This window comes from Arvicanthis niloticus, chromosome 8 (assembly GCF_011762505.2).
Source record: "Arvicanthis niloticus isolate mArvNil1 chromosome 8, mArvNil1.pat.X, whole genome shotgun sequence".
NCBI classification, from domain to species: Eukaryota; Metazoa; Chordata; class Mammalia; order Rodentia; family Muridae; genus Arvicanthis; species Arvicanthis niloticus.
Window position 1 is genome coordinate 73,482,249 of NC_047665.1, and position 22,646 is coordinate 73,504,894.

Consider the following 22,646-nt stretch of genomic DNA (forward strand, 5'->3'; position numbering starts at 1 on the left):
GTATGAACTTATTTCCAGCAGACAGTGGTGGGTGAGCTTCTTTTTCTTAACTCTTCATGTGAGACAGTTTGGAGAGAACACTGTCTCTTCAGTGGCTTCCTTTCCAGCCCAGAGAAAGGCAAGCATTTCCCATCTGCTTGCTGGAGTTCCGTGTTGGAACAAAAGTGAGCTGCTGCTGGTATTTAAGTGCCCGTGTGAGACCTAGCCATTATTTACCCAGAATATTTCACAGCACACGGACTCTGTTGGGACTAGACTAAAACAATTCAGGCACTTCCTTTTATAACATTTGATCACCCTTTGATCATAATTGTCTTTCTTCAGATTGTTCTGACAGAATGCTTGTGGGCTTGGAATCAAAGCCTGAATGTCTAATTGACTTTATATACTTCATTTCCGATGCCTCCCTGTTGGCCATAATTTCCAGTTTCTAGGACTTGGAATGTGTTTTGATGGATAAAGAAATGTTGGCATCTGCTCTAGCCTGTACATCCCACCCCCACCGCCCCCCTTGGGCTCTGATTCTAACTAGTAAGCCATAAAGGCACTTCCTTGGGGGAAGGAGTTTCGGTCCCAAGTCTGCTTGTGTTTGGTCACTGTGCCTAAAGCTGCAAAGCGGATTGCTGGCCGTGAGACCTGTTATAAATCCTGTCTCTGCCTGGTTTTCATTAACACGGTCATCCTGGATGTGTGACTTTCCTGTACGGAATTGTTACCAGCTGTCTTTACATCATCTATTCTATCTTCAGAATAAATGAGCCTGCCCAGTGGTGGGGCTCAGCAGGCAGCATTTGCTGCCAACTTCAATGACTCGAGTTCAATTCCAAGGACACATATGGTAGAAGAAGGGAACTGACTCCTGCAAGCTGCCCTCCGACCTCCACACTAGTACCTTGGCACAAGCAAAGCCACACAGCATGCACATGTGCTGTTGTCTAGATTTGAACAAAACAGAGGAGACACAGCCGAGGTACCCCTTGCTCTTCAGTGCCCATCCTACCTCCCTACCTTCTCTACAGGAATCTCAAGTCTACCAGGTAGACTACATTATCACCTCTGTTATCTTGACCCAACTTGCTTAATTATTTTTCCTCCCCCCACCTAGTATATAGCTGTTACTTGGTATTTAATTGTTTTAAGTTATTCTTTTTTCCATAACAATTGAGATGGCTTTGAAGGATGTCAGATATTTGTTTAATCCATGAGCTGTGTCAGGGGTTCTTGAGAAGAGACAAGCAAACCAGATCTTGGTGTGTGAGGTTTCTGCATTGAGTTTCCCAGTTGTCAGTTTTGTTATTTGGTTAATAATGTCCTTCTTCTCGTTGGAATGTCTTAAGCCACTGTGTGACTGTCTTAACACTTATGTTATTTCTTTTCCCTTAGATTTCAACAAGAAGAACTTAGGATCCCTGGGATTTCCACATCAAAGAAAAGCTGCAAGGTAACGTGGCCTGTGTTCAAGAGCTCATACGTTTTGGAGATGTGTGGTGGCTTTTAAGATGATCTCTTAAATCCCTTCTTTCCTTCTGCAGACTGGGAATAGAACTGGGGCCTCACACATGCACACATGCTAGGTAATGCTTCCCAGTGAACTGTATGAGTTCTATCCCGTTGAGTTTTTTTGGCAGTATATTTTTCCTCAGGGTATTATTTAGTTATATATGCATCCATACATATATACATATGCATACATGCATGCGTGCATATGTGTACACACACATACACACACGAACTGATATGAGTTGGTGGCATGGTACAATGATATAGTTCCTACATAGCCTGTGCAAAGTACCAGGTTCAGTGCCAAAGTGTGCGTGTGTGTGTGTGTGTGTGTGTGAGAGAGAGAGAGAGAGAGAGAGAGAGAGAGAGAGAGAGAGAGAGAGAGAGAGAGAGAATTAGCAGTATTTCCAGGCAATATGATTCTTCTGTACTCCACACTGTTTTGGGGAACCCATTGAGAAATAGAACATGTGCTTGTGACATTTCTAACTGATTGCCATCTTAGCAGGTGCAGCTGCTTTGTTTCTCTCTCATCTTCCTCTAAGCTTCGGAGTCTGCCCCTAGGGAGCTTTTGATTTTTTTTATTTTATTTTATTTTATTTTTTTTGAGGAAAAAAGCTTAGTCTTGCTCGTCCTGTCATTTTTCCCACACCCATCTTTCTTTCTTTTTTTTTCTTGTAGAAATCTCTTTTATTTATACACACTTCCCATCCCTTGCAACATAAATTAGCTATAAAATGGTATTGTGTAACTCATTTACTTAATAAGAATTCTATTATTTTTTTGCTTTGATTAGATATATTTTTATTGGATATTTTATTTATTTACAATACAGATGTCATCCCCTTTCCCCATTTCCCCTCCCTAGAAACCCCCATCATATACCCCCTCTTCCTTTATGCTTTTATACCATTTTAATTACATGCAAGTATTAAGGTCAGTTCTAGGTTGAGGGTCTAGCAATACATTAGATGCAAATAGTCGAGGAACAAGCAAGACAATAAACACAAATAGTCAAAGGAAAAGGAAGGCATTAAACCCAATTACACTCCCGTGATCACTGTCTCTAAAGGCTTGTCAGGATGACCAAAGTATCTGAGCCTACTTCCTGTCCTAGCCCAAGATCATTTTCATGTCTGAAGCCTACTTCCTTGTTCTAGTCTAATCTTTAGATTCCTGCCTGAGATTACTTCTTTGTTGTAGCCTACGTTTTAGACTCCTACCTGAAATTACTTCTTTGTTCTAGCCTAATGTCAGATTCCTGCTTGGAGCCTGCTTCCTTATCCTTGACCAATGTCATATTCCTGCCAAGCAGCCCATTTCCTTGTTCTTGGCTCATGTCAGCTTCTTGCCAAGCAGCCCCAAAGGTTCTCCACCTCTCCTCCTTTTTTATTTTGTTAACAAGACTGAGCCTGTCTTAGGTCATCCTGACAAGAATGCCTTCCTTATCCATCATCAAATATGCATTATCAAAAGCAATGCACTTCTCTCTTAGGTTGGTAAGGCTCTGTGCAGAATCTTACCCGTTCTTGGCTTGCCAGCCTGTTAATTTAATAACTCTATCTGGGGGTCTATTTTCAGTTTCAAGCCATGTACTTTGGCTGCCAGCATGTTGATGTTGTTAAAGATAAGCTTTAACAGGATGGGCAGGAATAAAAGTATTCCCAGGACAAGAAGGGCTAGCCTGATCAAGCTATATATGCTATTCCTCAGGTTTGACCGAAATGGAAATACTAACCTCAGGCCATGGATAATTTTATCGGCATTATCTGCAGCATCAAAGGTCGACAGAGCAGCATTCTTTAAATTCATAATCTCACTATGCAAAATTAACACACCCAGAGAGGTGTTAGGATTATGGCAAATATCCTACAGGTGTCTTTAAACTTTTTTCTAATTATAATGATAATCATTGGGAATTTCAAAAGTAGCACAACTCCAATGATATTTGTCATGACACTTAGGATGGCTCCTAGCTCTTGAACCCTGAACCTCCTTCAGATAATTTGAATGGCTTATAGATCATCATTCATTGTTCCACATACCTATATAAATCCTTTTGTATACTCAATACATTAGTAACATTGTTTTGCTAGATGGTTAACAAAAATAATTGTCATAACTCCTTGTGTCAATGCTATTGCAGAAGCAGTGGTTGCTAGCAGTTAATGGAATTGAAGCTGTTATACCATTAATAATCAAGCCTGCTTCTGCTTAAAGTCTTGCTTCTGCTTAAAGCCTAACTCACTTCTTCCAGCACTTTCAAGCTTTTTTTCAGAGAATCAAGGTTTTCTAATACTCAGAGCAGTGAGACGAAAGCTGGTTGATAGACCTGCATAACAGACATGCCAGGTTTCAACACACTAGCATAATTAGAAATTATACAGTCAATGCAACTTACAATAAATACTGTAGAAGAGACAAAACCAATTTTAGCTTGACAATTAAAAGAGCCTTAAAACATGCACTAACCCTTGCTTGAAAGCCAGATCCTGTCCCAACTTTATCTCTTGCTATCGTAACATCATAGTGAGCTACAGCTAGCTTCCAAATATGTCTCTGACAAAGTCCAGATCCAGTCTTCCAAAAGTAGACTGTTATTTCCCATGTTGAATTGATTTCTAGAGCAGTACATGATTGAGTCCAAATAGGTGGTCACCTTTAAGAAGGATACAGGAGACATAATTTCTCTTTTTGATTCTCTATCCCACAAGGTCTAAGAACTTGAAGTGAGGCAGCTTGTCCCATCTGGGATATAGTCAAGCCAAAAGTGCACACCCATCTTTCTCCCTTTCTTCCCTGCATGTCTGCATCACTCACCCATCCTTGTGAGTTCTTCACTAGTCTAACCACATCTCTTTCAAATGTACTTACACTTTTCTTCCCCTTGGGGCATTGTGGGTGCTAATCTAATTTAACTACTATCAGACCCTGTTGCACATTGCTGATATAGGACAATGCAAAAGTGTAAGCATGCGACACACTAGGCAGCTACATAGGGCCCTCTGACGCAGGCCAGTGCCCCCACACAGACAATCCTGGGTGCAGGTAGAGTTTATCCCCGATGCACTTGGGGATAGGGCTCAACCTGTACATCACTGTGCTAGGAGGAGCTGAACCCTGTGCCAGCCTCCCTGCCCCTCAGATGCTCTCGCCCGTAATGTATTGTGACTCTGGCACTTTACTACAAAGGATTTGGTTCCTTCACATTGTAGTAATGAGTTATCTGACTCTGCATTTGAAACTGGAGAGTGGATCTTATAAACATACCATGCAGGAAAGTCTCTGGTATATTCCATGCACATCTAAGTATAAAGTGAATTAGATAACCGTTAACAAAAGTACAAATATATTATTGGTTCACCTATGGTTTGTGTCTCTGGCCTGTCATTAATGGCACCTTGGGCTCATTCCCTAGCCTTTCCTAGCAGATTTTCTTAACTGCAATGAAGCTAATAAATGAAGGAAAGAAAGATAAGGGTAGGGAGAGAAGGAGGTATTACTATTCAAGGATAAGAAGAGTATAAATTGGAAGCCAAATGCTTTGGTGACCTTGGCTGAATGGCAGACTGGACTTCAGAAGCCTGGGGTATTATTCCGTGTGACCTGACCATAGTGGCCTACCTGGCAGGGCACCAAGTATAAAAGGTATCGTTGGCATAGGGTCTGTGTGCACTCAAGACATGCAGCAGCAGAGAAAGCCCAAATCACGAGGCAGAGGGGTTTTACCTTCCCTGTCGTCTAATTTACCTTTTGTGATTAGCAAGAAGCCAGCCCTAGTGGAAATATTCAAAGTACAGCAATATCTGGAAAACAGGCAAGCCAGTCAGCATAGATTTAGATACCTCCAAATGTGCATATGTTGAGTCTTGAGGAGATAATGGGGTTTCTAGGTGGGGTTAGGGTCAGTATATGTGACAGGATGTGCCTGTTCCTCTATCAGTCTCTCTTTTCACTCTTGTCTTCATAACAAGGCTTCCTGGGCATTTCCTCTCCTTTGCCAATACTACTGTTTGGTGGCTTGAAGGTATGTGTAGTACCGATATAATTTAACAGTGGGAAAAGCATTCAGACTTCCTCAACAAGTTGCTGGCCTTCTGAGGAAGAGACTACAGGTTGGGTGGTTTAGCCTAACAACTCAACTGTGCTTGGATCAAGAGGGTGTTGCCCTTTTGAATAAAGGAAGACAATTCAATGATGTTTTCTCCACCACACACACCAAGCTGTTGCTCATGCCAGTGTAATTACATAGTCAAGCACACATACACAAATTGTCATATTAAGAGAAATGTAAATAAATGAAAAAAGCCAGCACTATAAAACACAAACTTATGTGTGATGGCAGTCTGGTTTTTCTGCTTAGTGTTTTTTTTTCTCAGTATTCAATCTTCATTTTAATTTAATGTGGCATTAATGGGATAACTTTTAGCTTTCAGAAAGAATTTTCCTTTGACGATAAAGAAGAACCTGCCAACCACAGGAGAGGCCTTGATGCCAAGTGCTTAGCTGCACTCCCGAAAGGTAAGAGCTTCTCTCCATGGCTTGGCAGGGTCTGAGCTCACTCCTCCCTGACACTTTTGTCTGTGGTCTCCTCCATGTCCCTTCCTTACCCTCCAAGCACTAGATTCAGTGTAGGGGCCTTTCCTGGATTTTGTAAACACCCCCCCGGCCCCCAGTCTGTTATTCGTCCCTCCAGCTGCTGCTGGAGGCTGAAGAGGAGAGAGAGCACAGAGTTCATATTCTCTCTTTAGTTTTTAACCATCCTAAGGGGCCTGGGGATGTAGCTCGGTTGGTAGAGTGTTTGCCTAGTGTGCAGGACACCCAGCTTCACCCCCAGTGTCACATAAACCAGACTTGGTGGGTCAAGCCTAGAATCCCAGGGTTTGTGAGGTGGGCCAGGAGGGGAAACATAAAACTCTGCCTTAAGAAAAAAAATCATTTAGGGATCTAAAGAGCTGGCTCAGTAATTGGCAGTGGTTGAGAGTACTCATTCTGGCAGAGGCCTGGGATTGGTTCCCAGAACCCATGTGGTGGCTCCCAACCACCAGTAACTCAGTTCCTGGGGATCTAGCACCCTCTTGTGACCTCTGCGGGCACCAGGCATCAACACAGTGCACACACATACATGCAGGCAAAACATTCATATGCTTAAAAAAAGGAAGAGAAAGGATGTAAAGTTGGCTCTGTAGGGGAGTGGGGCAGAGGTGGGTCTGGAAAAGGTTGGGGGAGGGGAAACCTTGATCAAATTGTATTATATAAAATAATTAATGAAAAATAGGAAACAAAATTCAAATATTTTTTAAGAAAAAAAATTGGATTACTTTTCCCTGAAGGTCGCTGCTCTCCTAAACTTTCATTCTTCTCCCTCTGCACCCCACAACCCAGGGCTGCTTCCTTTACATTTCTGTTTCCTCCCAATATAGAAAATTTATGTTCAATAGCTCATAACCATCCTCTGTCCCTCTGTCCCTCTCCCCCTCCCTCCTTTTTCCCTCCCTTTTCTTCCTTTTTACCTCCCATCCACCCCACCCCCCCGCCTTGAAACAGGGTTGAGTCTCACTATGTAGCCCTGACTTCCCTTGAACTCACAAAGATCCACCTGCCTTTGCCTTCCAAGTACTGTGACTGGCTTTCTCCTAGGCAAGAAAGGACACACACACAGAACTGGTGAACACAATATCACAGTTGTCTTTTGAATTTAAAAAAAAATATTTTTTGTTTGTATGCATGCATATCATTGTGTACATTCCAGAGAACAACTCTGTGTATGTGAATTAATTCTTTCCTTTCACCATGCGGGTCCTGGGGATTGAACTCTCACCCACTAAACCATCCGAGCAGCCTCAACAGTCATCTTTTCTGAGATGTTCTTTCCACTGGCAACAGGCACACATGAAGCAGGCTACCTGCATGTGTTCATGTGGCTCCCTTTGCTTCTGCCTCCAACAGAATTGCCTGGTCATTATTTCCCCCAACAATAACAGTAGCATGAAGAATGATCTCTTGGATCCAAAATGTCAGTATCTCAACAGAGTAATGGAGTTCTTCCTTTAGAAAAGGCAGGTTGAGGAAAAGACAGGCGGTTGTTTGGTTGGTTTTTGTTTGTTGTTTGTTTTGTTTTGTTTTGTTTCTGCTCAAAGGGAGAAGTAGTTTAAAAGAAATTAGATCAGAAGACATTTTCTTTTAATAGAAACCAAATCCAGTTTCAAAGGCAAGCACAGACAACCTGGAATGTATCCCAAGGAGCTAAACAGATGAACTGCCCAGACAGTCTCCTGAGGATGGGCCCTTGAAGAGGCTCCAGGGATTGGACTGCGAAACAAATCTAAACAAGGGCATGCCTCGGGGTTTCTGGGCTTACACAGCTGTCAGGTGAAATGTATGCTTTCTCATGTGCTGTGCAGAGGAATAGTGTCGGAATTACAAGCTATAGATAAGATGTCATAGGATGAAAGACTAGAATCGTAGCACTCTCCAATATACAGTCAATGTGCCCCAAGATTCCAGAGGTGTCTGAAACAGGGACAATGCTGACACTGTGTGCCACTTTCCTGTGTGTATATATGTATGATCAAATTTAATGTATAGATTTGGCGCCACAAGGGATGGTCAATATCCACACCGAGAGCTATATGATAAGGAGCCTAACTGGGCTGGTACTTTGAGAACACAGCTGAGTTCAAGAGTCAGACGTCGTAGAAACCAGGCTGTCTGTCAGGGGAGGAAATGTCCTGCTCACCTCGAGTGTTCAGGAAGGGAGATTGCTAAACTGTGTTAGGGGGTGGGGCAGGAGTATGCTCTAGTGGATTTGTGCCCAGATGTCTGTGTTGTTGGGCATATATGAAAAGCCCTGCCAAGCTGTTAGGAGTCGTTGTAGACGACACAGATACCCAGTTGCATCCAAGACAAAGCTATGTTTAACACTAAGGATTATGATCAAAACTAAGTGTAAAAGGGAGCAATTTGGTTCCATTGTAGCTGACAAGAGCTGTCTGGTACAGATCTATATTGCCAAGGTCATCTCTCCCACCACACCCCCAGTGGAAGCCTCCTTCTATCTTGTCTGCCCCAGTTCCTCTGGAGGACTGCTGCACTGAGCCACACGTGGTCAGGAGAAGGGATGTGCTGCTGGTTCCTAAACATTTATACTGTAATTTCAACTGTAACAAAATAGAAAAGCAGATGCACATTGACCAGTGTAATTCCAAAATTTATACAGTTGGTTATGAAAATTAAGTATAGTCTTTCCAAATCTATGTGTTAATTATATGTACTAGTCAGATTCATGTTTCAAAACTCACAAGGCTTTAGCTCTCTACAGCAACCCAGACTGTTCCCAGCCTCACCTCAGGCCCCAGGCTTCTTCACAACTTAGTTTTGATGTCCTTGATTTTGGTCAAGTGTATGAGGAAAGACTGGTACTCTCAGAGGATCTGTCAACATCCTGTCTGTCGGCTCTTCTCTTCGAAGTACAATGTTGACAAATGGGCTTTGTTTCTGTGTCACTTGGGTTGTCCTGGGCCCCAGACAAGATGCTGAATAGCTGTGTCTCAGAGCCATTTCCTTTCAGTGACAGAGAGTCACATGACCTCATTCACTAGTGAGAGGTTTCTGTTTCTGTGAAGCTGAGCATTAAGATGGTCAATTTTTCTCTTTCTTGAATTCACTATAACATGTATCAACAAGAGAAGGCCGTTGAGATGCTTAGGCCGCTGCCACCAAACCTGGTGACCCAGAACCTACACGGTGGAAAGAGAGAACTGACCCCCTAAAGCTGTCCTCTGACCCCCTACACAGATGCCATGGCACACATGAACCTACAAACACACACACACACACACACACACACACACACAAATAAATAAATGTAATATATTTTTAAAATAAAATAATTCTTTGGCTTATAATATTATAATATTAAATAGATTTCTCACTTTAGAATTAAATAGAAGTACATTGTTGTCTCCTAACACTGTTATAAAAATATAGTGCACACCACTACACAGTTCACCCATATGAAGAATTTGCTTAATTGACTCCTAACACATTCACCAAATTGTAGGTCTATTACCGTAGTCTGTATTAAAGTGATTTCCTTCTTCCAAAAGGAACCGCAGACCCTTGAGGTGTCATGGTCCCCTGAGATTCCTTGGGGGTTACTCCTCGGCTGCCTGTCTTTATAATGACCCCAGTGGAAGTCTAAACAGTCAGAGGTGTTGGCAGTGCCTTACCACCGATGGATGTTTCTGCCCAAGCTCCTTTTATACTTGAGTTGGAAGACTAAGTCAATACAGTCTTTACCAGAATTCCTTAGTCTCTCAGAAGCAGTTGAAGAACTAACCATATTTCCCAAGAAAAGCCCTTGACAGACCCAATTATCCTGAATACTGGTGTTAATATTCTTCTTACAAGGGATGTTTGGCACATAGATGCATGAATGTGAGAGCCTCACTCTCCAGTTCCTTCAAAGGCCTTACTTGAAAACTCGCCCACAAACTCCCGCTAGAAATGGCAAGGCTCATGGATACAGAAGGACCAGTTGAAATTACTAAACAGAGCTATGGCAGCAGCTGGAAAAAATGGATGGCTTAGTTTAATCAAAATCTTAATGTATTGAAAAAAAATAGAAGATTTCCTTCTATGGAAATTAGACCATCTGTGGTTGCTAATATGTTTACTACTACAGGCAACCCCCACAATTTAGGAGTTTCATCTATGGCACAGAATGCTGTCAATTGCATTACGGATACCGGCTCTAACTTTAGGAAACATTTTCTTAACACGCTTGTAAGGAATTCAAAGGGAAGGATCTTAGGATAAAGGGCTTATTAACTGTGTGAGAGTATAATCAAAGTACCCAGATTGGGGAAACAGCTAAAGTCAAACAGTACATTGTTAGCATGTCACAAGTGTGCCTTGGAGAATTCCACATCTGAAGTCACCAAAAACTGTTTAAAGAATTTAGAGACTTAGGGTTAGGTTAGGGTTTGTTTTTCCTACATGTGTGTATGTGTGTGTACTGTGTGTGTCTCATGCCTGCAGAAGTCAGAAGAGGGTATCAGAGCTCCAGAAACTGGAGTTACTGACGGTTGTGTGCCTCCATGTGGGTGCTGGGAATAGAACCTGAGTCCTCTACCAGAGCAACCAGTGCTCCTAACTGCTGAGCTATATCTCTGTCCCCATCAGCAAAAGTTTTAAGGCAGATGCCACTGAAAAATAAACACTAGGCACACTTCAGTCTCTAAGTATAAAGGCCATTATTAAAATCACATTCATCTGTATGCAGTTTTGACTTGTTAAAATGGCCACTTTAAAAGCAACAACATAAGTTGAAATGGTCACTTTGGACTAGGGGTATTAGCTCAGTGACAGGGAATTTGACGAGCATGCAGGAGGCCATAGGTTTAGTCTCTAGCAGAGCAACAGCAGTTACTAATTAATTAAATGCCATGTCTTAATTGCCCCTTTATTGCATTCCTACTATGAGTCAGTCTATCAAAATGTTAACCCTAAACTATCAGTCTCTCCTTACCTGCTAGCCTTTCCCTGTCCTGATAGCTCCTCCCCTGTCCTGATAGCTCCTCCCCTGTCCTGATAGCTCCTCCCCTGTCCTGATAGCCCTGCCATGTGACCTGATAGCCCTCATTTTTTTTTCTGCTAACTCTGTGCTTTTGAGAACTGATGGAGTAAAGACAGGGACAGGTTAAAAGCCATTCTCTGCCAAGTTTAGCCATCTTTGCAAAGAAGCAATCTCTTGTCATCTTGGTCTGCCCTGTAGTCAGTGTCCTGCTAGAACCCTCAACCACACCAAAGCACTTTTCTTGGTTCTCCAGTGATTCTAAAAGAATCACATCATCCTCCTAAATTATAGTGTGGTAGAAAGTGCTGTTACCACTTCCTTCCAGTGAACCCTTTGCCAAGACTCAGGACTTGCTCTCAACTACAGTTAAAGGAAAACAGTTATGTACTGACTGATGCTTACCGACAAAATGACAGGCTGACATAGGGGTGGCTGTGTGTGCAAGCCAGGAGCTTACAGATGCCCCTAGGGAGTTCAGAACATATACTTTGCAAATGCTTTTCAAGCTAAAAGCTTCAATACAACAGTAAACATAACAAAAATTTAAAATAGATAGATGCTGGGATTTCTCACAAGAAAAACAAACATCAAAACCAGCTTACTAAAGAGGTCTTGCAAACAAAAATAAGCCTTACTGTTTTAGCCTGTCTGAGTTTACTTGTTAGTGGGGTGGGGGTGGGGTGGGTGCTGCGTGCACACGCTACTTGTTTAGTGTCTCCCTTCCTACCTGAAAACAAACGAGGGATCTGACAACCAGCATTTGAGTCCTGTCTGGTGCGTTGCAGGAGTGAATGGAATGCACACGTAACCACTAACCGCCACATTGTGTTTTGTTCTTTTTCTGCTCTGTTGTAGTTGCAGAATTAAGAAAAATCTTCGAACCAAAGAGGAAAGAGTTTTTAGACATGAAAAGGTAAAGTCTTTTGTGGCCTGCCACCGGTGGGTAGAGCCATTTATCATGGCAGCATGGCCCGTCCCTGGGCTCAGTTCCCACCCTCACTGTGCTTTTCTTTGCTCTACTGTGCAGAAAAGAAAGAATTGCTAGGCGCTTAGAAGGAATAGAAAATGACCCCCAGCCCATCCTGTTGCAGAGCTGCACAGGGCTAGTGACTCATCGGCTGCTGGAAGAAGACACACCCAGATACATGCGTGCCACAGACCCTGCGAGCCCTCATACCGGTGAGTACCTGACCGTGCTAGGCAGGGCCCTTGTCATGTCAGAACATTACCTTTGTGATCCTGCAGTGCTGGAGAATGAGATGCCTGATACCCAGTTACAGATACCAACCAAAACAGCTAATGGAAGGAGAAGCTTATCCTGACTCACAGTTTGGGGGACATAGTCCATCATGACACTGAGAGCATGGCGTTGGGATGGAGAGGGAGAGGAAGCAGGTCACATACACACAGAGATGCTGTTGCTGCTTCTCTGGCTTTCTTCCTCTCCACTTTTTTATTCAGTCAGGGACCCCAGCCCCTTGGGTGGTACCACTTACACCAGGGTAGATGTTCCCTTCTTAGTTAAACCTCTCTGGAAATGACTCTAAATCCATCAGATATAGTGAGAAAGTTATGTAGCCCAGGCTGGCTTACACGCACTGTCCTCTTGCTTCAGCCTTGTGCTAGTGTTATAGCATGCACAACCAAGAGAAGATTATTTACACTAGGAACTGAGTTGGTCAAGAGATGAGGAAAGGATGACTTCCTCTTTCCATTTCATCCCAACCCCCAAAGTAAATTCTGGTTAATCTTGTTATAATTCAAAAGAAATCATTGGGAACTTGTAAACATGGGCATGTATTTCATTCAAGGACACTTAAAGAAACAGCTGAAGAAATCTTCAAATGAAGAACAAGTCAGTTTTCCTTAGAACAGCATAGAAATTGATTTCACAGCCTAGCAAGTGACTTAAGGGTCTCAAATGTTCTCAAATAATTAAAAAATTTTGATGTGGGTGGGTGTGTGTGTGTGTGTGAAACTGGGCAAAGCCACACCTCTAAGAGCAATTCCTGTCGAGCACTGTGACACCACAGCCCATCTCTTTAAATCACAGACGCTCTGGTGTCTTTTCTCTTTTCTAGAAGAATCTGAACTTGCCCTTTGGCCTCTTGTGAAATAGTAAACTCAAAAACAAAACATAAAAATACAGGGGAATAGATGCTGAGCAGAGACCCCTGGGAGTCTGTGGAGCAGATGCCAGCCTAGTGAGATGGGGCCTTCAGACCAGGCCCTCTGTAAGTGGCCGGCAGTGTGGTGGACTCTGCAGTGGTACACATGACTGTGCTTGGCCTCCTGTTTTATCTTGTGGTCTTGCAGGGCGATCCAATGAAGAGGAAGACACTCCTGGGTCCTCCCTAGAAAAGCAAACGCCTTCTAAATACTGCACAGAAACCTCGAGCATCCATAGTTCAGGCTCCATGGACACCCACAGTCTGGAGTCCAAAGCAGAAAGAATCGCAAGATACAAAGCAGAGAGGAGGCGGCAGCTGGCGGAAAAGTACGGGCTGACCCTGGACCCTGAAGCCGACTCCGAACACTTGTCTCGATATGCCAAGTCTCGGAAGGACCCCGATGCGACTGAGAGACGAGGAAAAAGTGACAAGCAAGAAGAACAGAGCAAGGATGCCAGTGCCCGCCACTCCAGGACAGAGTCAGGGCCCAGGACCAGCTTGGTGGTGTCCCAGGACTGTGCCTCCCGGGGAAACAACATGTCTGACCAGGAGCTGCTGCTCAATGTGGAAAACCAACGAAGAATCCAAGAGCCCCCACTAGGAGAAGATGGTTCCTCTGCCTTTTCTGAGCGAAGTACCTCCTTCCCCGAAGTGCCCAGGTCTCCAAAGCAGATACCCAGCTCACTGCTGCCGCAGCCAGTCTCCCCCAGCCACCCTAGTGACTCACCACTGCCCACAGAGGCTCGAGCCAGGTAAGAATTCACCATTGTTCTTCCTTGGAGATCACAGATGCCCTAAGTCTCACTGCAGAAACACTGTGTAGTTTCTGTAGTATCCAGACAGATCCTGTGAGAGCTAGAAACGGTCCCTACGTCCTCTGCCTTTCTGTCGGTGCTTTCTTTTCAACCAAGCATGGGGATATTTACACAGAACCCTTCATGCAGGACTCTTGCTGTGTTTCTGACTCAACACAAGAGGGGGATCTCTGTTTATGGGGCAGAGTCTAACTGATAAAAACATATGTAGTAAGGCATTGCTGCATAAATATGTCTTCAGTAAGAAAAGCCACAGCTGAGAGAAAGCCCTGGAAAAAAAGAACCAGCCAAACACAAGCCCAGAAGTCAGATGACAGAAGGGAATGCATGTTTGTTTCTAAATTTAAGTTGAAAAAAAATTACTATCCATGTTAAAATACTGTTTACTTAAATACCTGGCTTAAAAGGTCAAACTGGATGTCTGAACAGATTCCTAAACATACATTCAATTCAAACAAGCAACAGTTTTATGGGTGAAGTGAGAAGGGCTGAAAACCCAGAGTTAGGCAAATTTATTCTGGGAGAATAATTAATTGTATGTGAGATATATCACATATATCACATATATCACAGAGAGAGCCATCGCCACGTATTTTGTATAGCAGCATCTTGCCTTGTAGCACGCATCTCGTAGTAAAAGTGTGGCAGGTAGTTTAGCTATTTCCATAAAAGGAAATCCTGTACATATTTTTATTTTACGATTTTTAAAAAATATCTTTAATCTTTTTTACAGTCCAGTCATCATCTCCCTCCTAGTCCCCCTCTGACAGTCCCTCATTCCATTCCTCCTCCCCTGTCTTCAAGAGAATGTGTCCCCACCGCACCCCACTCTGCCAGGCCTCCCCCACTCCCTGGGCCTCAGATCTCTTGAGGGTTAGGTGCGTCTTCTGTCACTGAGGCCAGACCAGGCACTCCTCTGCTGTCTGTGTTGAAGGCCTCATACCAGCTAGTGTATGCTGCCTGGTTGGTGGCCCAGTATCTGAGAGATGTCAGGGGCCCAGGTTAGTTGATACTGCTGGTCTTCCTATGGGGTCACCCTCCTCCTCAGCTTCTTCCAGCTTTTCCCTAATTCAACCATAGGGGTCCCCAACTTCAGTCCACTCATTAGGTGTAAGCATCTGTATCTGTCTCTCTCAGATGCTTTTTGGACCTCTCGGAGGGCAGCCATGCTAGGCAATTGTCTGTTAGCACACAATAATATCAGTAATAGTATCAGACCCTTGAAATGGGTCCCAATTTGGGCTTGTCACTGGACCTCCTTTCCCTCAGTCTCTTCTCTATTTTTGTCCCCGCAGTTCTTTTAGACAAACAATTCTGGGTCAGAGTTTTGATTGTGGGATGGCAACCCTAACCCTTCACTTGATGCCCTGTCTTTCTACTGGAGGTGGACGCTACAAGATCCCTCTCCCCACTGTTGGGCATTTCATCTAAGGTCCCTCCCTTTGAGTCCCAAGAGTCTCTCACCTCCCAGGTCTCTGATGCATTCTATAGGGTCCCCTCAGATACTGGGCCACCAACCAGGCAGCATACACTAGCTGGTATGAGGCCTTCAACCTCCTACTTCTCGAGGTTGCCTGTTCCCATTCTTTCTGCTGGCCCTCAGGGCTTCAGTCCTGTTCTTCCCCAGTACCTGACCATGTTCCCCTTTTCCGTCTTCCACCTATGTCCCTCGCTCCCTCTGCCCCTGATGATGGCTTTCTTCTCCCTTCCAAGAGGGATTGAAGCATCCACACTTGGGTTTTATTGCTATATTTTATTTACTTATTTCGCATATGCACATGTGAGGCATGCGTGTTTGCAGAGTGATGTGTGTTGTGCCTGTGATGGTCAAAGGACAATTGCAGGAGTCTGTTCTCCACTATCTGGAGCCTGGCAGTCAGACTCAGGCCGGCAAGTGTGGTGGCAGGCATTTCTACTTGTTGAACAGACTCGCCAGCCACCCCCACCCCCACTGCCAGATGTTTTGTATACAGAGCAAAAGAGTCCAAGAGGTGCTTACTTAAAGAAAGTACATCGATCTAAAAAAATGAAGAATCTAATCTCTGATTTTCATGTATCAGCTTTGATATCACTTCCTTGTGCAGGAATACCCTGAAATATTACTAGTGAAATAACAGCTTTAGGGCAGTATTTACCCATTTGCCTTTGTTTTTGTAATTATTTAGTATTCCATAAAATGACATGTTGGATAGAGGGATGGATGCTTAGCTCATCCTATTACATGCCTGGGGATTGATGCCCATTTTATTGTGAAGAAAATGAAGAGTATACATTCTAAGAACTAGGGGGCTGTATGTCAGGCCCAGCCATCCCTTGCATCATCTGGAGGCTGTTCCTGAGATGGGCTGTTGCTTGTGAGTCAGCGAGGGTGGGTGTGGAAGCAGAAGTACCAACACTTTTTAGCCAGTAGCACCGGATTATTATCATCGTGTTGGCTGATCTTGTGGACTATTCAACCTTGAAAAAATATGAACACCTGCTCCCACCAAGGCCCTGAATCCCAAACTCTCGCTCAATGTTTTATGCAGTTCTCCACAGGCCAATCACACATTTCTGCTTCCTTGTTCTCTCCCAGTGGAGGTGCCCTCTGCACAACTGGGTCTCGGCTCATTCGCAACACCTCCTAAATGAATTCTCAGTCTGGAGATTGTAGCTCAGTTGGTAGAGGGCTTAGCTCGTGCGCAGGAAGCCCAGATTCGATCCCAGCACAGCATGAACCACCACTTCCTGTTTGTGCAGTGATGCTTCATGCCTGCAATCCTAGGACTTGGGAGGCTGAGGCAGGAGTAACAGCCATTCAAGTTTATCCATGGCTATTGCATGAACTCGGGGCAAGCTTTCTGTGTTTTCTCTATGAATCCTTAATAAGAACATATAGTCTGTGGAATGGTCATTCTTCTTGTAGCTACTTTATCTTTACAGCTTTTCCTTGCCTAGACATGTTATCAGAAGGATCTTAGCCTGGTTCTTAATAACTGTGAGACATTCCATTTTGCACTTTGTCCGACTGAGTTAAGAGCCAGATGTCTTCACGGATGCAAGGCTTGTTTCTGATTACGATGAAGACCTTTTCTCCCTGTTACCTGTGCTGCCTCTCAGAGTCTTTAATGCTGTGCTTTATAGGAGTTAGATATTTGTCTGAGTGACCCAGGTTACAAATTGACATTTGTAACTGATATAAAAAGATGAAAGGGAACTGTGTCACAGAGATCCACTCTGGCCAGGTTTCTTTTTATTTACTTCCTTGCTTCGGTGGCCATCTTTTTGCATGGACACTTTACATTTGTCTGTTTACCCATTTGTCTCAGTGAAACTTAGAAAAGTTAAGTTTCCTTCTATTTGAATTCCAACTTCCTATAAATATAAACAGAGTATGACTACAACACACTTTTATTTCAGTGACTAAAACCCATTGTTTTCTAGTGGCTTTAGGTTTATTTTCACTACTTACTTTTTGAAGTGAACCAAATGACCAAAACCTCCCAATAAGTAAATTTAAACTCTAAATGCACCATATACTTACTGTCTTTCCAAAAGCCAACTTGAGGATCTCTCTCCTAAAAGCAGCCTTTGGGGGTCTGCTTATAGTAAAATGGTGTGGGCACAGGCTTCGCCATGTTTACAGCAGTGTGCTAAACTTTTGTTTCTTGTGCACAGTAGTACAGGGAAGGCCACACATGAGTGGTTTCTGCAGAGAGATTCTGAAGGCGATACACCTTCGCTTATCAACTGGCCTTCCAGGTACACCCAAGTTGTACATGTGTGGCCGATGCATGGCAGTGCTCCTCCCAGGATGCTCCTCCCCTCCCATCACCTCTCCTGCTCTACCACACTTAACTAACAGTCATGCTCCTCTTTGCAACACCTCTGAAAATCATGTGTTCAAAAATCAGCTGCTTCTTCATCGTGTTCCTGATTGCCCCTCCCACGCTGATGTCATTCTTCCTGGTTCATTTGTCTCTAACTTAACACTCTTCCTTGCTTGCTCACTTTCTCACCAACTTTACAGAACTGCCAACAGGGGGCAGTAATGAACACCTCCTCTGGGGCCACCCTACCCGGCCCATATCCCTTTCTTGCACCAGCTTTAGTTTTCTTGTTTCTAAACCAGTAGCTAATTTTCAATAGTTAAATTTAGGGCATGTGGCCTAAAAGCAGACAAAAACTCCAATCATTTCATGATGGAGAAAGGAGGAAGAATTAAGAATGAACAAGTCACTGGCCAGACAAAGGTCCCATATATGGAGTTTCTGGCACTGACTTTGTTCTCTTGAGATTGCCTCAGATAAGGACCACACATTCCATGGGGACCTTAATTGCAGCTCTGTCTTCTGACAGCAGCCTCTAGCAATGCCTAGTCTCAGAAAGCTACAGCCCAGAGTGCTTTTTCCCAAACACCCAAACTAATTATCTTTCTGCGTGTCTTTGGTGTTTCCTCAAGGAAGTCTACTGATGATGCTCTATTTGAAAGTTTTATGAATTTGATAGGTCAAAGGAGGCCTAAGCAGGACAATCCTAAGCTGTGTGCATTATAAACAGTCACTTTTGCTCACTCATCTAAGTGAAATGCAGGTTTTACATTTTTCTGAGAAATCTCTTGTCCTACCCCAAGAGCTTTGTGTACTTTTTGAAAGTTGACCTGGTCAGCAACCACCTCAGGTCAGATGCTTTTTCCTTTCACACCGCACAGAGTGGCATTTCAAAAAGTCCCTCGCTGGTGTGAATATTGTTGTGTCTCCTTTGCTCAGTAGGAAGTCATATGCTCTGCAAAAGCCTCCTTACCTTGTGGCACTGGTCCTTCCCGTGTGGTGGGTACCAAATACAAGGCCAGACAGCACAGTCCCCGGCAGCCCACCGTTCCCTCTAAAGGTGAAGCCCTGAGCTGGGAGGGGAGGTAGGGCCCCAGCCATGCTTCTGGGCTTCTGTGAAGACGGGAAGGGTCTGCAGCTTTTGACATCTTTTTCAGTGTTAGGAAGAAGTATTCTAATACTCCCATGGTGGTGTGGCTTCCAGTAAAGATATCCAAGCTGGCCCTGTCTTAGGATCAGATGATATAGTCAGCTGAGTATCTAAAGCCTGTGTGTGCCCAGTGCTTCATGAGAGGTAATGTTAGCTCAGGAGAACGCATAAATGACCACAAGTGCCTACATATCCAGTGGCCAGTGACATGGCTGCATCTACTCCAAGAGTACAGGTTTCATTGGAGCAGCCAGCCACCTCCACAGCCCACACCTGGGTCTCGACATTTGCATAGTATCCTTCACCCTAATGCTCACAGTGGCATGTATGAATGAAGCTTCCTGGGGCTGCTAGGTTCTTCACTGGAATAAGCCCATTCTCCCTCAGGACAGCATGTGACTGACTCTCAGCTTTCCAGGAGATGGAACTTTTAGACCACGTTAGAATATGGGTGCAAATTTGGAGATTTCCCTCCATTTAACTGGCAAGTACTAGGTGTCTGTGTTCCATGCTCAAGTGTGTTTTCACACGTGCTCTCTGCATTGGTTCCGATGCCATCCATGTTCTGTGCATGCTTCCTTTCCTCCGGTGATTACTACACCTCGCAACATAAATCCTATTTCTTTCTTAAGAGTTAAAGTTAGAGAAAAATTGGTGAAAGAGGAGAGTGCTCGTAGCAGCCCTGAACTCACCTCAGAGTCCTTAACTCAGAGGAGACAGCAGCCAGCACCAGCGCATTTCCTGTCTATCCAGTCAGAAAGTTCCGCCTTTGATAGGGTCACCAGCAAAGCAGTGAGCTCATTGAGGCCAAGCCGGAGCAGTGTCCTGCCAACTGACCCTGTTCATGCCATCAAGCTGGTGACCATGGATACCCCAGAAAGTGCATCTGAAAGCAGCTGGGTGGGGTCAGCCACTCCAAAAGTTATAAAATCTACCACTTTAAAGATTCTAGAAGGTGGGTCAAGGGATGCTCCAGTACTCCATATTTGTGAGTCAAAATCAGAAGATGCGCTCTCCCCTGAACCTCTGGAGAGGAGCCCCAAATCACATCTGACCTTGGAAGATGACAGGCTTGTGAGAGGCCACAAAGACCCCTCTGGTAATAAAGATTTAGATAAGGCCATCATTCGCTCCATCGACGTAGAACCTGAGAGGGAGCTGCAAGCTCAACACCCACCCGCTCAGAGACCTGTCCGGAGTGAAATGCTTCTGTACGTTCAGAGTGGTCCTGCATCCGAAGATGCCACATTGAGCACTCATGCAAAGGAGGCATCTCCAAAGAAGCGCAAGGTTCTGGCCCGCTCTCTGTCGGATTACACAGGTCCCCCTCAGCTCCAGACCCTCAGACACAAGGATGCAGCCCCGAAGCAGGAGCTGGAGCTGCAGAGTTCCAGGGCAGAAGGGTCTGGTGCAGAAGCCAGCATGCTGGACACCAGAGTCTCCGTCGCCCAGCTCCGAAATGTATTTATGGAGTCGGCCAGAGCCAGCAAGAAACGTGAACTGTAGGTGATGTTCCCAGCGTCCTTTTGATATGTCACTTGCACGCCCTTGGCAGACGATTCACATCTCCACCTGTGGTGTGTCCTGTAAGCTTAGCTCACAAGTGTGTGCAGGGCAGAGTGTACAGGAAATGGCTCACACACTACCATTCTGCTTCTGCCTACTAATGGGGATCTGGAGGAGTGGGTCTCTAGAATGTTCCTCGTGCAGATGTGCATGGTAGCAGCATGTAGAACCCAGCACTCTGACTCACTGAGATGCATAAACATTTTCCCCCTCTCTCTCTCTCTCCCTCTCCCCCTCCCTCCCTCTTCCCCTCCCTCTCTCTTCCCCTTTCTCCCTTTCCCTGTATTGCACTTCCTGCCCCGTGGTCCTAAAAGCCAATCCCGGGTTGAGAGGTCAGCTGAAGGAATTGGCTTGCCCATGGAACGGGAGAGAGGGTCTCGGAAACCAAGACGCTATGTTTCTCCTGGTGAAAGTAGAAAAACTTCTGAGCGATTTAGAACTCAACCTATAACCTCAGCAGAGCGAAAGGAGTCGGATAGGTAGGCATGTGTGTGTATACTTTTAGCAGTTCAAGCACAAGAGTTCGCACTACCCTGGAGGGCCTGATGGTATTTGCATAGGATTCCAAAATTATTCCATCTCAGCTATAAGGAGAACTTATTTTACTAATAAAATGTATTCCCAAAGGATGTTGCTTTTCTATCTCGTATCACGTTGTGGTTGTAAGCTGCCCACAGATGAGGTGAGAAGAAACACTTTTCAGTCCGTGTGTTTAGTCCTTTATGCTCCCCTTAAACTGTGTCCGAGTCAGGCATCCTCCACTGAGCGTAATTTTGGACTTATCTTAGACACGTCTTACTTCTTAAATTTACATTTTTGTATGACATCATCATTTGCAAATGTATAGAAGTTATAAAGTTAACCAGCAGTATGCCCACAGTCCCCTTCTTGTCAATACTACCTTTTCTCCACAAGGTGTGCACCAGGCTGGGGTTGTGTGTACATGCTCCACAGTGGTTCACTTGCCTGATGTTTCCTGTGTAGCTTGTGTGTTCACCACTAATCACGATCATTTTCTGCCCCTGTCTTTCCTAGGTACCCTTCTGCTTCAGAAATGCCAGTGGTCGAGGGCGAGTATCTCCTTTCTTTTTTATCCTTTTATATCTTGTCCAGATTAGATTTAATCTGGACCTAAGACTTGGGGCTTTGCGGGAGAGAAAACCTGGAGCCCATCAGTTTCTTGCTTTCTTTCAAAGTGCCTTGCTGGGAACCCTAGCTCAGATAAGACTTCCCTTAGCTTTTGATTGGAGCTAAGAGGCTTGGTCAATGAACAGTATGGAATAGCCGTTTTTTGACTAAAAGATGTATGTTTTACTGGTGACTACCACCATTCCTCAGCAAGGCAGTCCACTCCTAGGACCTGTTCTTAAATCCCTCCTAGACAGACTATTCAATAAACATCACTGTCTGGACACAGTTTGGTTTGAATTGCAATGAGAGTTAGTACTACTCACTGAAGAGAAAGCATGGGCTCCTGGCAGGGGAGACATCCCAGTTGTGATGTCAGTTCCTCTCCTCTTGGATTCAAGGGATGGCCAGGTCAGTCTTGAGAAACATTTCAGAGATGACATGTGTACTTTCTAATGGGGTTCAGTTTTTATTTCATGGCTTTTACAGATGAAGAAAAGGTGGATGAACGGGCCAAGCTGAGTGTTGCTGCCAAGAGGCTGCTTTTCAGGGTAAGGTGTGCCAAGTGGTTTAGTTTCGAAACCTTAACTCCTACTGAGAAAGAAGCCCCCAGCTCCGGCGCGTCGCACACTTGAGGGCGCCTCAGGTTTCCTCACCTACAGAACCTGTTCTCTTCCCAAACTGAGTTAGGCAGTGCCCTTTACTGTAACGAAATACCTGAGGCTATCACCTTTGTTAAGAAATGAAAAGTTTATCCTAGCATGCTTCTTCAGAGGTTCTGCTGTATGAGCAGTTGGCCCTACGGCTTCAGGCCTGTGCCGAGGCAGCACTCCATGATGGGAGCAGGCAGTGCAGAAAGCTGCTCACCACTGGTAGCAGGAATGAAACTGAGAGGTGGAGGCAGGATTCTGGAATCCCTTTTGAGGG

General features: G+C 44.5%; 1 protein-coding gene across 18 annotated transcripts in view; it reads left to right on the forward strand.

Moving 5' to 3' along the window:
- Positions 1-22,646, forward strand: part of Svil (supervillin) — a 192,062-nt gene that overhangs the window by 114,491 nt on the left and 54,925 nt on the right. For 7 of the 18 annotated variants that reach the window (XM_076939619.1, XM_076939620.1, XM_076939612.1 and 4 more), the window contains 10 exons: positions 1,384-1,441; positions 5,930-6,021; positions 11,936-11,993; positions 12,108-12,259; positions 13,397-14,003; positions 17,724-17,807; positions 19,658-20,527; positions 20,906-21,070; positions 21,627-21,661; positions 22,209-22,270. In XM_076939619.1, the coding sequence (XP_076795734.1) occupies positions 11,986-11,993; positions 12,108-12,259; positions 13,397-14,003; positions 17,724-17,807; positions 19,658-20,527; positions 20,906-21,070; positions 21,627-21,661; positions 22,209-22,270 (1,983 nt within the window). In that variant the 5' untranslated portion in view covers positions 1,384-1,441; positions 5,930-6,021; positions 11,936-11,985. The remainder of the gene's footprint in view (positions 1-1,383; positions 1,442-5,929; positions 6,022-11,935; positions 11,994-12,107; positions 12,260-13,396; positions 14,004-17,723; positions 17,808-19,657; positions 20,528-20,905; positions 21,071-21,626; positions 21,662-22,208; positions 22,271-22,646) is intronic. The other 11 variants (XM_076939628.1, XM_076939629.1, XM_034509873.2 and 8 more) reach the window with 7 other exon arrangements.